General features: G+C 32.6%; 1 protein-coding gene across 1 annotated transcript in view; it reads left to right on the forward strand.

Annotated features, from left to right (window-relative positions):
* LOC149801494 (lamin-like) overlaps positions 1-9856 on the forward strand; it is a 54231-nt gene extending 44375 nt beyond the window's left edge. Inside the window, exon 11 of the mRNA XM_089955666.1 lies at positions 1565-9856. Coding sequence (XP_089811792.1) covers positions 1565-1585 — 21 coding nt within the window. The 3' untranslated portion in view covers positions 1586-9856. The remainder of the gene's footprint in view (positions 1-1564) is intronic.
* The last annotated feature ends 2415 nt before the right edge of the window (positions 9857-12271 follow it).

Below are 12271 nucleotides of genomic sequence, written 5' to 3' on the forward strand. Positions count from 1 at the left end.
GACCCTAATATTTAATCCACTCTCAGAGAGAAAATATTGGCTTTGTCTTATTTGTTTACCAAATAAAAGTTAATGGTCAGGTACAAAATGAACTTGATTTTGGACAAGGTCAGGCCCAGATTACAATTGTACATGACATATAATCATGGAAAAAACCTAATAAGTGATACAAATTAAATATACAGAACGTGTATGCAATTTTGTATTCATAATTTTATACCAAACCAAGTAGGGTGTAATAGGGTTTATAGTCAAATTTTATGTCCATGCACACTCATTGGTAACATTTTGTGTTCTAGTCCTTTATATTTTCAGGCACTTTCATGAGGCATCCATGTTAAAGGAACATGTTGGCACAGGGTTCACACAGTTTTGCAAAATACTTAAATTTTGAGATTGGCTTCTTTGGAAAAGTGCTTGAAATCTAGAAAATACTCAGTAGTCCTTAGGAAGTGCTTGAACTTTGAAACAAATGTAGAAATTGAAATATGTTTAAATACTGACTTAAATATTAAGAAAGAAAATAAATACGAGAATAAATTTAAAAAGCAATAACCTGATTTTGCAAAAGTTTTAATTTGATGCTGGGTGACTTACCTGCATATTTATGCTCTACATTGTTTGGGATCTTAATGACCTCGTTATGTAAATGAAATGATGCTGTGTTGACAGGGCCAGACTGATGGAAAAGTGGTCAAATGCCCTGAAATGACAACATGGTCATAAGTGATAAACACACTATGTGTATTGGTAAAGCCCACTGATAAACTAAGAGCTATGTATTGTGTTTATCGAAAGATGGGTTAATGATAGTTGTAGACACCTCAAGTCGTACTTTTGGTGGGAACATTACCATAAGCCTGGTACAGATCATTGCAATAAAAAATAAAAGCCTCAAAATAGTACTTTTTGGTCCTGTTTATTTTTTTTATTGATTTGCAATAAGCAAGGAAATACCTTGGAAATAATGCCAAAGTGCTAATCACCTGGATCTGAGAACTCAGCTGAAAATCTGTGAATTTGATTTTGTCTCTCAAGTCCCTATCATCATTATAACTAGAGACCTGTAGAGCTATAAACGTAAGCTAGATCAACAAGTAAAATTGTTTTGAAGTCACCTAGCAAACGTGAAAAGCATAAAGGAATGAAATACATAGAATAGGAATGAATTTAGATAGCTTAAATGTGAAAATAAGACTGCAAAGTCCCAGACTGACATAAATGTGATGACTGCACCTCTTCCCCCATGCCTCGAAGTCCCTTGATCTTTGGTCTTCATCCACACCTAGCTTAAGAAAAAAATATTTTGAAGTTCTCGTTTAAGAATGAAATGCTTGTGATTTTTTTGCAGACTCTATAAAATAGTCAACATCTTTCATAAGTTTTTATACCATTAAGTACAGTGCTAGAATATTTCCTTAAAGAGTGCTTGAATTTCCTGATTAAATGTAAAAAACAAATTTTGATTTGAGTACCAAGACTGAAATTGTAGTTCAGTGACATGAAAAGTACATTTAATGCTAATTCACTGATGCTGTAGTGTCTTCACTTTTTTCTTTTTCAGTCTGAATGCTCCATAATGTGAAGATAATCATTTTTAAGTGCCACACACACCAACATCAACCTCAAAGATCATCAACCTCAGAAGTGCTTGAAAAGATTGAAGATGAAAGACATGCCTGTTCAGATGGACCTTCTTCTAGCATTTCCAGACAAGTGCTTTATTGTTAAACACTCCTGTTTCATTTGTACAACATTTGATTTAGTATCCATTTCATTGTCAGCCTATTTCTCTTAAACTTCATGTTCATGTTCTTGTCATAACTGGTTGCAGATTTTTTAGGCCATGCAGTCACCTTTTCTGTCCTTACACTACTTATAACCAGCATCATTCTGCATATTTGGTGCCATTTGCTACTGGATTGCCTGTTGCATATAGCTGTGCCTTTTGAAGAACATATATAATTCGGTGTGACATTGTCTGAGGACCTATATTGTGCCTTGTAGAGGTTTTGTCATGTTGGCTTAAGTTTGGTATGTGGTTTTCAATTGACACATTGAGTGAGCTTGAGTTCCATTGTTCCTCGCATCATTTATGAGATTATTGTCCATGATTGCCAATCTTTTTGGTTTTCACAATATAACTTTGCTAGCTTTCCACCAAATGTGGCATGTAGTTATCAGTATGACCTTGAATGGCTGTGTTTAGAAGAGTTTTAACCCCAAATGGACCATCCTCCTGATGTCTTCTTTATGCAGCACAAGTATACTTTGGGATATCGGTCCAGGTTATCGTGTACCTTTATATTGCAGAGATATTGAACAAGTTGGATGCCTAGCATTCTATGTCATTTTAAAGAGTTACAGTCCCTGAATGCCGTTCTCCATACTTGAGTTGTCCAGAGGTTTGGTCTGTCTAAGGCCATATTAAGCAAATTGTGTAGAGTATGGCCATTTGTGATGCATACGTAGTTACTTGATGGGCTTTTTCTCTGCTATTTTTTTAAGCAAATAAACATATCTAATGAATTTGAGACCAGGGAGAAAATAATTTTTAAAAAATTGTTTGAACTGAGCAGCTGTCTGAAGTGTGTTAAGCAAAGGTGGCCATTTTGAATATTTCAAAACCTGTACCCCTGAGTTAAAAACATGCTTCATGACAGCAACAAGGGCTTGTAGCAGCGTGTGTCTGTGCACAAGGTCTGAACACTGCTTATTGTTACAACATAAGGGAATATAATTCCCATGACCTACTTTTTAATATAGAGTGATCATGTGCTATATACTTGATGTAGCCTAAATAAAGAACAACAAATTTTTATTAGCTTGAATACTCTTTAATGGAATTCACCTACTTTTTTGCTGATGACAATCACTAGAAGGCACGTGGAATTATCCACTTCCTGTACTAGAGTCTTAACTTTGGTATATGTTACAACCATAGGCATCACAATGAAATGGATATTTAAAGCTTCATTTATGCATTACAACCTTGTTTGTTTTTAAGCTTTCAGGCAGCATTTTGTTTTTGTGGTATATTAATTGGTGATCTGAAACGTGTAGGTGCTGATAGTTTTTATGCATGTTGATAAAGTGAAAACGGTAATAAAGCATAATTTGTATTATAGTAGGCATGCAGTAATCTTTTAATGTAAATGTATTTTCTTTGTGAACACCCAGTAATCTTGTCATTAAAATTGGAGATCCGATATTTATGAAAATGGTTCTTATGCCATGGTAGTATTAGATCAGTCAGATGTGATTCCTGGAAGAAAGTTGTCATTATGGGTCAGGTCAGAATTTCATGTAAAAAAATTGTGTTTATGGGAAAAGGAAACATTCTCACAAGTAATGCTAGAAGGAGCCAATTTAAATTTTCAGCCAATATCATGGTCGTAGTATAAAGGGCAAAACATATCTTGATATTTTATAATATTTATGAGAAAAAAAGTTGACACAGATGTTAAAAGAAGTCATTAACTGATGCCAGAATTTTCACTTATCTTCTGAGAATATACAGTCCCACCAAACATCTTTTGTCAGTTAGAATGTATATGCTTATGGTGTATGTAGTGAAATGTTTGCATGTTACTTCATTTCTTTGACATTTTTTAAACATTTTATTGTAAATAATTTCCTTTTTTTTTTTTTGCTTTTTTTTTTGCTTGTGTAGCTATATGGAAATGTATATTATCCTCAAATTTAGTTTAAGAATGGTAACTGTTTAAATTGATACTAGATGCAAATACATTATATGTTGTATGCAAGTCATGCTAGGTTTATTGTTTACGAAGGGAACCTAAATTCAAGGGACCATATCTTTTGTGCTTTCAGGTACTGCAAATTACACAACTTTTTGAAAGGACTATATTGAATGAAGGCCATATTGTGCCACCATTTTTTTAAAGAAAAATAATTTGTTATAAATTTGGAGTCTGTTCATTCATCCTTGAACATACCAGCCTGTTACAGATTTTTGATTCATACCAAAAAAATGACTATCAAACATGGGCTGGTATATTACAGAATGATACTGTGTTTAGCAGCTTCAAACTCCATATTGTATATGAGCACAGGTTTACTCCAGATACATATCAACAGATTGTATTAAATTATCAGTGAGCAGGGTGCTGTGGTGTTGATGTTGCATCATACCCATCACTGAGTCAACCACTACATGCAAAGAAATTGAGCTACAGTTGCTAGCTGCATCATTATTTTCATTCTCTGCAGTATTCTACTTGAAAATACAAGGAAAATCTATGAATTCACAAACTTTTTAAACAATAGTTACCTTTTGGTTTCCTTTTTTTTTCTTCTTGTGCGTGTTACATGATGTTTTAGTGAAGTGCCATTGGGTATTTTAGAGGGACAGAAATTTTTTGAAGTCATACTTGTTATTATTAGAGCTGAATATTTTTATCTTGTTGCAAAAATGGAGCCATAACAGCGAGGTCAGTTTGATTGATTTTTTTAATTAAAAAAATGTACTAATAGATTCAAATCATTTTTTGCTAATATGAGGGGAAAAAATGTTATTTCTCATTGCATTAAACACATACAGACACAAGTATCACACGTGGATACTGTCAGAGGAGACTTATTTGAATCTTTTAATGGCCAAGTGGTCTAAAGTGCTCACTGTTATGGATCATTGCTATCTCACTTCTGTCTATGTGGGTTCAATTCTCGAGCTCAGCAAATGTGGATATGTGCGAAAGCTTGCCAGTAGCTTCTTGTGGGTCAGTGGTTCTTTCTGGGGTTTTCCGGGTTCTTCCTCCACCATTTATACTGGCCGCCATATATAGCCTATCTTGTGCAGAAAAATGGTGTTAAGCCCTATAACAACAACATCAATATGAGGAATGTACTGAGTCACCAAAATTTAGTGATGCAGAAATGTAATCAATTCTTTTATCCTATCTGGCAAAGATATTCTTTTGGAAATCTTCCAGCAGTATCTTCACACAACAAGCATGTCACAAAATGTGTCTTTGTATTGGATAGCTAGGATTCAGAAAAACCCAGGAAAAAACCCTGATCTAGAATGTAATAATGACAAAAGAAATTTTGTGCTTCTCCACAGTGCATTAATTGATCCCAGTGTCTTGTTTTTGACATGAGACAGTTGTATACAGTAATAAATTGCATAATTTGTTTATGGTTTATGCACTAGGGTTGTACTATATTATACTATTGCTCTATTGTGGTATATAGGAGTCCTTCTGTCAAGCACACAGTGTTATTACAACTAATTTCTCTCTTTTTTATGCATTGTCATAAAACTTCATAAAAGGATTGGTCATCAATTTTTATTAGGAGTTACTGCAGGGTTTTTATGGTCTTTGAAGGTCTTTGACAGTTTTTGAAAAATGAGGTAGCATTTTCAAGGCCTTGAAAGTTTGAGAAAATTGAGCTGATTATCCTGAAGTCTTTAAAAGTCTTTGAAAATTTAAATAAACCCAAACATTTTTTTCTGAATCCATAATCACAAGTTAAATTGTCCAAGTTTGTTAGATTTGGATCTAGTTGAGTTTTCCTGGTTTCTTTCTTTTGATTAATTATAGTTTGAATTTCATCATTAAACAATATTGTAGTATTTTGCATTCATTGTTTTCTCATATAACTTGTATACAAATTTTAGCGAAAATAGGTCTTGGAAATCTATGTTTGTGGTCTTTCAAAATGTTTGGGAAAAGTCTTTGAATTTATCATTCAGAATTCTGTATGAACCCTGTATTGCCCTTTTTTACTTGCAAGTGAAAGCGGTGCATGATAAAATCTCACATTTTTTTAATTGATTGCCATAAAACATGGTAATTATGATAATCATCACCAACAAATCAGTTTCGACCCACAATGTTTGTTAAGAGTTTTGATATTTTTTACTTGCAGATCTGTGTAGTGTGTGACACAATCTTGTAAATGCTTCTTATCCCACAAGTTTTGATGCCGTGAAATTTGGTACATGTTAAGGTTATGACTTGAAGTTACACGTCAATAAATCCCTAAGCCCCTTCAGTATTTATAAGGGTCATTGCTCTTTCTGACTTTAGATGAATGACAGTCTTGTGAATGCATGTAGTCTCCGTTTCCATTGGATCACCATGAAACTTTGCACATCAATCAAGAAATGCCTGCATTGTGTACTGGTTCATCAGTGTACAAAATAGTTTTAATTTCTCAGATTTTAACATTGATATCCAAGACAAATAAGTGGTCTGATTGATTCTTGGTTTGCATGAATGTATTAGTGTAGTTATGTCACCATAATGTGTGTCTGACTTTACACAAATGAAAAAGAAAATTCCATACGAGTGGCATACTGTATATCCTTGCTTACAGGTAGAGTTCAAGTGCAAACAATGTGGCAGATCAAGATCTGTGTTGTTTGTTCCGCTGATCACTCATGATAAACTGCATAGACCAAGATCTGCGTTATGTGCTGGCAGATCTTGTTCTCTGCAGTTTGCAGTTGAATGGTAGTTCTTTCCAGTAAAAAATGTGAAGATTTCTGAGGTTCTGTTTCTGCAAAACTATTTTTACTTTGTATCATGCCTTGCAGTGTTTTGCATAGAGTTTTCAGAAAGGATCTGTATAGCAAATACATTAGTATTAGTGATCTTGTTCTTAACATGAGTACTTTCAACAGGTTTATTTTCTATTGTCTGCAATATTTTCGTCTAGTCTTGACTAATTTGTGAAATACTCCAAATTCAGGCTGCATTGTTTTTTTCTTCCCCAAATTAGATTCATATTTTAGCATCATAATTTAATTATTTTTTTTTAAGTGAATAAAGTTCAAACTAGTTTCTTTATGAGCTTAGTTGTTTAGCTGTGATGGTTGACATTTTTTTGTTCTAAAGATAGAAGATATTTTTTATTTCTGTTGTTTTTGTGATTACAGTCCTCTAATTTTGTCCAATTAAGATTCTTGTAGAAGATGTTTTTTTTTTCTTCAGATAAATTTTCTGTTAACAAAGAAAATTTTATGCAATTCCTTAATGCTTCATTGTGAGTATAACCTTTAAGCAAGCAAAAATTGTTGGGACCGAAGAGCTAGATGTTTTGTTCATTTAGTCTCTTTTCAAAGAAATGCATTGATTTAGCATACTGCCCTTGTGATATGGTGGAATTGGCAATATAGTTTGATAAAGTTTTGATATATACTGTTAATTTTGATTTATTACCAGGTTAAGTGAAGTAGCCTTTGTCGACATCTAATATTATATAGTTGCACCTACTTTCTTGAACTTTATTTTAGCAAGTAAAGAACATATGAAAATTGTATAGTTTATACATGTGAATTAGGTTATCATCAGAAGTGAATGGAAACGTGTATGTAAAAGTGCAGATAGATAGATGAATAAGACATTTTTTGCAAACATTGTACATTGTGTGTAAGATAAATATCAAGTTTGTATAGCACTGATATCAGGTTTGGAAAATCCAGTAATTTTCTGCATGCTAAAATTAAGATTGTTTCCCAAAAATATTTTTTCCAATGTGTTTGTTTTTAAGTAGACGTTTCCAACATGTCAGTCATCTCCATCTCCTTGAATCATTAACAATTGCCAGAGGAATGGCTGTCAGTTGGGTACATGGTGTGAGAAGATACACGATGATAAATATATTTGATCAGTTTACAGGAGCCGGTAGTGCAACCTGGATGAAAACAATGTTGTAATTATGAGCTGAAATTACTTATGAAGATTATCTTTGTGATTTCAAATAAAACAACTTTCAAGTGTCTTCATTTATCTACATCAGGAAAGATTTTCTTGTACAAGCAGGTATGGAAATAGCTTGAAGCAAATTTCAGGTATATCCATTCTAGAAAAATAATGTAATCTTAAGTTCTCCAGTTAAAGTTTTGGGTTAGTTTCATGCTGGTGGACATGGAATTAGTCCAGCCCAGTAGAATATTCATGAAGGATTGATGTGTTGAAAACTATGCCATTTTAGTTAAAGGGATGGGAGTGGGGGCTGTTCTGTATACTTACAAGACAAAGGGACCTAAAATGATCAATTTATTTGTCTTTATATTGTAAAGAAAGTTTGTAATAAACACAGTGAAGATGCATTTGCTTCCGTCACTGTTGCTTATTGTACTGCATGTATAGGTCATATACAGATATGGTAGTTTGCATTGGCTTGAAAAATTTGCATTCACATGAAAGATTCTGTACTGAATTTAGAGGCAGCACTCAAGAAGCATTTAAACTCTTTTTACTTACATTTATCACAGTCTTGCCAAATTTATAAAACACAAGGTACATCATGTCTACTTTAAAATCATGAAGCATATTTTTTATTCCAATTGAATTTTTATGTATCTTGCATTGTTTACTTTTGTGATTTTGAAACTTGTATAGATAATTAATCACTTTTTATAGGAGGATGAAAGATCTTACATTGAGTGTTGATTAGGTTTTGTTATTCAAGCTTTGCAATTTTTTTTTAAAACATGCATATTTCGAGTTCAAACTTTCATACTTCATGGTTTGTATTTCATTGAAATATAATTTTGTAGAAAAACATGGGATTCTCAGCAAGTTTTGCCATGTAGTGTTAATGACTTGTGTAATTTGTCATATCAGTAAAGATATAATTAATGGTAGAAAATGATATACTTACTACATAAAGTGACTGTAGATTCACATTTATTTGGATGTCTTTATAGTGATAAACTAAGATTTTGTTTATAAAGGTTGTATTATTTTGGCACCTATTGACATTGCCTGATATGTGCATGTTGCTGATTATTTTATTTGAAGGGGGAGAATAATACCGAGTAGTTTTCTTTTTATGCATATACAACACTTCATGTTCGTGTTGTCTAGCTTTATTTGTATGTATCTACGACACCTGCATTATCTGTTACCTTATCTTAAGCCCAGGTACAGCATTTGAATTTACATCCTGCACCTCTATTTAGTGATGCATTTCTTTCCTGGTTTCAGTTGCCTTTATCTTATTGACTGGAGTATTTTTGGTGATGAACAGCATTCCATCAGTATTTTGATATTTAAAACAAAAGGATTTCACACAAAGTGTGTGTATCTAAATATGTATGTATATATGTGTGTGTGTGTATATATATATATATATATATATATATATATATATATATAAAATTCATGCATATCATTGTAAGGTTTAGAGGTTCATTGAAATTTAATAATAAGAAATAAATCATTTTGCCATATAAACATTTTAAGCTGGAAATTTGGCACTTTCATAGATTTTTTGCATCACTTTCCAGACATACGTTTTAACAAATTCTTAATAATGGCCTTGTCAGCATTTAAGTGATATTTTTTGGTCTACTTTCTGCAGTCGGATGTGCTTGAAGTTTGCTCTTTCATGCGTTCACTTTGACTCCATTATGTCTAACATACATACATACATACATACTGGAGGCAATGTAATGGTGACACATACGAAGCATGAGCATGTATAAAACTTGAACATGGTTAGATTCATTGATGCTTTTGTCATTGCTTTGGCATGAAAATGGTCAGACATTTTGGCATAAAGACAATAAAATGTTGTTTAAATTTGACATCAGAATGTCCAAACTGTTTTTGGCTTGAAAATGGCCAGAGGATAAATTTGAGGCAGCAAAATCTGCATGTTCTTTTTTTTTTCATTTTGATTTTGTGATTAGCAACAGAAGGGCTTTCTTCAGTGGATCCCTTGTTGTCATTTGGATATAGATGTTAATCCAAGTGTTGCGTTGACATTTCTGCAGTTCATTTTATGAAACCACTTTATCTTAAGGTGTCAGTTCAGGTTTAAGATGGTAACATATGCATGTATACCCATTCTTATTTTAAATAAAATTCATTTTTAATTTGTGTTAATCTTTTAATTAGCTTATCGATCCATAAGGTCAATGGGGTATATTTTATTGCTTGGCATCAGTCCTGCACAGAGATCTATCCACATTGGCCCATCTTCACTAACCAAGGTTCCGATGTGATAACCTTATCTACACCTTGGAGAATGGCTGATAAATTTGCATGAGAAGGCCATGTAATTTTTACTGGTATTTGCTGACTCGTTGAGGATTAATCTACTTCGACATTATTACATCCATCTGTATTTAGTGTATATGACATTGGGCCTTAATGTACAACATATTCTGCGGAAATAAATGAGAATATCATTTTTCAAAATGCATTAAAACTAAATAAACGAATATATACACTGACCTACGACTATTTAAATACTTTGGATTCATTTTGCAAAAATAATGCTACATTATATAAGAATATTTGCGGGGAAAAAACCAAATTATGTCTTTTTGTATGTCACCCATGTTAGCAAGAACAGTAACTCTTCCTGGCACGTGGGTCTGTACAAATATAAATAATGGCAACAATATGGCATAAATTGAGTTTTAAAAAAGGAACTCATTTTATGACAACGCGAACGTTTATACCAAGGAATTGGATGATACACATTTTCATTTATTATTCTAAATGTATTAAAAATGGTACAGTTTTATTGTGTGTAATGTATTTTCGAGGTTAGACTTCGACTTGTATTTACAAATAATGGGAGATATTTAGAGGTATTGGTAGGCCTATTTAATTAAAAAATTTCATGTTTAGTATAGGCAAAATTAGGTAATATTTAAATTATTTTGAGAAAAGAAAACCAATTCATGGCATTTATTGTGAATATCTATTCTGAATATTGACACTATAAAAGGCAAAAAGTCGATCTGTACATATCACTTTATTTAAAAAAAAAAATAATCATTAATTTTCAATGGGAACTCGGTGCCGGTTCCTACTCTCGCACTGATTTCACAGTATACTACTACTTCATGAAGCGTATAATTTTGCTCAAATTTGACCAGAATTATTTAGAAAGTACTAAACATACATCCAAAATTTAATGTTGCAACATACACAATTTATACCATATAAACGCAGATTTTCTGTAATAAATTAGTGGAAAACCTATACAGTATTAAAGAGGGAAAGGAATTTGTCAGGAATTTTGTCCATGCGACTGACATCCTTAGTAGAATTGTGGAAGTAATAAGTGTAAGTTATTTTCTGTATGTTTATTCTTCGTCATTAATTTTAAAGATATACCGATTGACCAAAACTAGCTTATCATAATTTAATTCTAAAGTGGCAATTTCTGTTTACTAAATTGTGATTTCAGATCAACTTATATATGTACAAGAATATTGTAATGATTATGCACTGTTTTAAGAGCAAGATATAATTCCAGTTTGTTTATGACTCATCATTATGGTATTTTATTAAAAAATTGATTGTGGGAGGGCACTTAAACAAGACACAGAAAGGCTTCAGAAACAATGAAAAGGTACATTTATTAAAGCTGAATATTCACAAAACATTTCTACATTTCCGTATGTAAGAAATATGCAAATTTCAGCTTGAAATACCAACAAGGTTAAGATCTTGCAAAAGGTGACCAAAGACCAGGTGGATGGTGCATGTGTTGCACAGTATCATAAAGAGGAGTTCAGTTTTTAATTCTATGCACACATTGTGCATAAAACATTCTAATTTCAACATGTATATGACTCAAGAATCTAGTATTTCATACAAACATGGGGTGTCACTTCACTTGATAAAAATGCACAGAAAGGCTTCCGAAATCCATGAACACAGGAAAAAGTCTATACATTATAGCTGAATGTTCACCCAACATTTATATATATCCATATGTAAGAAATATGCAAAGGTCAACTTAAAATAACAGGAGGTCAAGATTTTGCACAAAGCGATCAAGGCCAATATTTAAAATGGTGGACAATGCATGTGTTTCAATGCTTCCTGAGAAATGATCTGCAAAGATATCATGAATATGAATTCATTGTTGGATTAAGCACACTCGAAATATGCAACAACAACAAAAACGTTCCATTTTTTTTATTTATTCCAATATTCTGAAAAAATGCATCCCCAGTTGCTATCATTTGGTCAATAAACTTGTCACATGGTTAGGTCTGGTAATTTTTAATTTTGAGTCCGGAAAAGGTATAAAATATTTTTCTGAATTTGTGGCAGGAACCCTGCATACTTTCACAGCGTCCTGCCATTAGGTCTTGCAGACTTGAGCTATCTGTAAACGTGCATTGAATATAGCCATCTTTCTTATGACGGTGGCTTTTTTTTATACAACTGCCTTTGAAAAAAGAATCACTTTATAGCATATCATCAATCCTGGCAGAACAGTATATTTTTTTTCTTCAAAAGATGCCAACCTGTCATTGAATATG

Source organism: Sinohyriopsis cumingii, chromosome 4 (genome assembly GCF_028554795.1).
Source record: "Sinohyriopsis cumingii isolate HCF-2022 chromosome 4, ASM2855479v2, whole genome shotgun sequence".
Lineage (NCBI taxonomy): Eukaryota > Metazoa > Mollusca > Bivalvia > Unionida > Unionidae > Sinohyriopsis > Sinohyriopsis cumingii.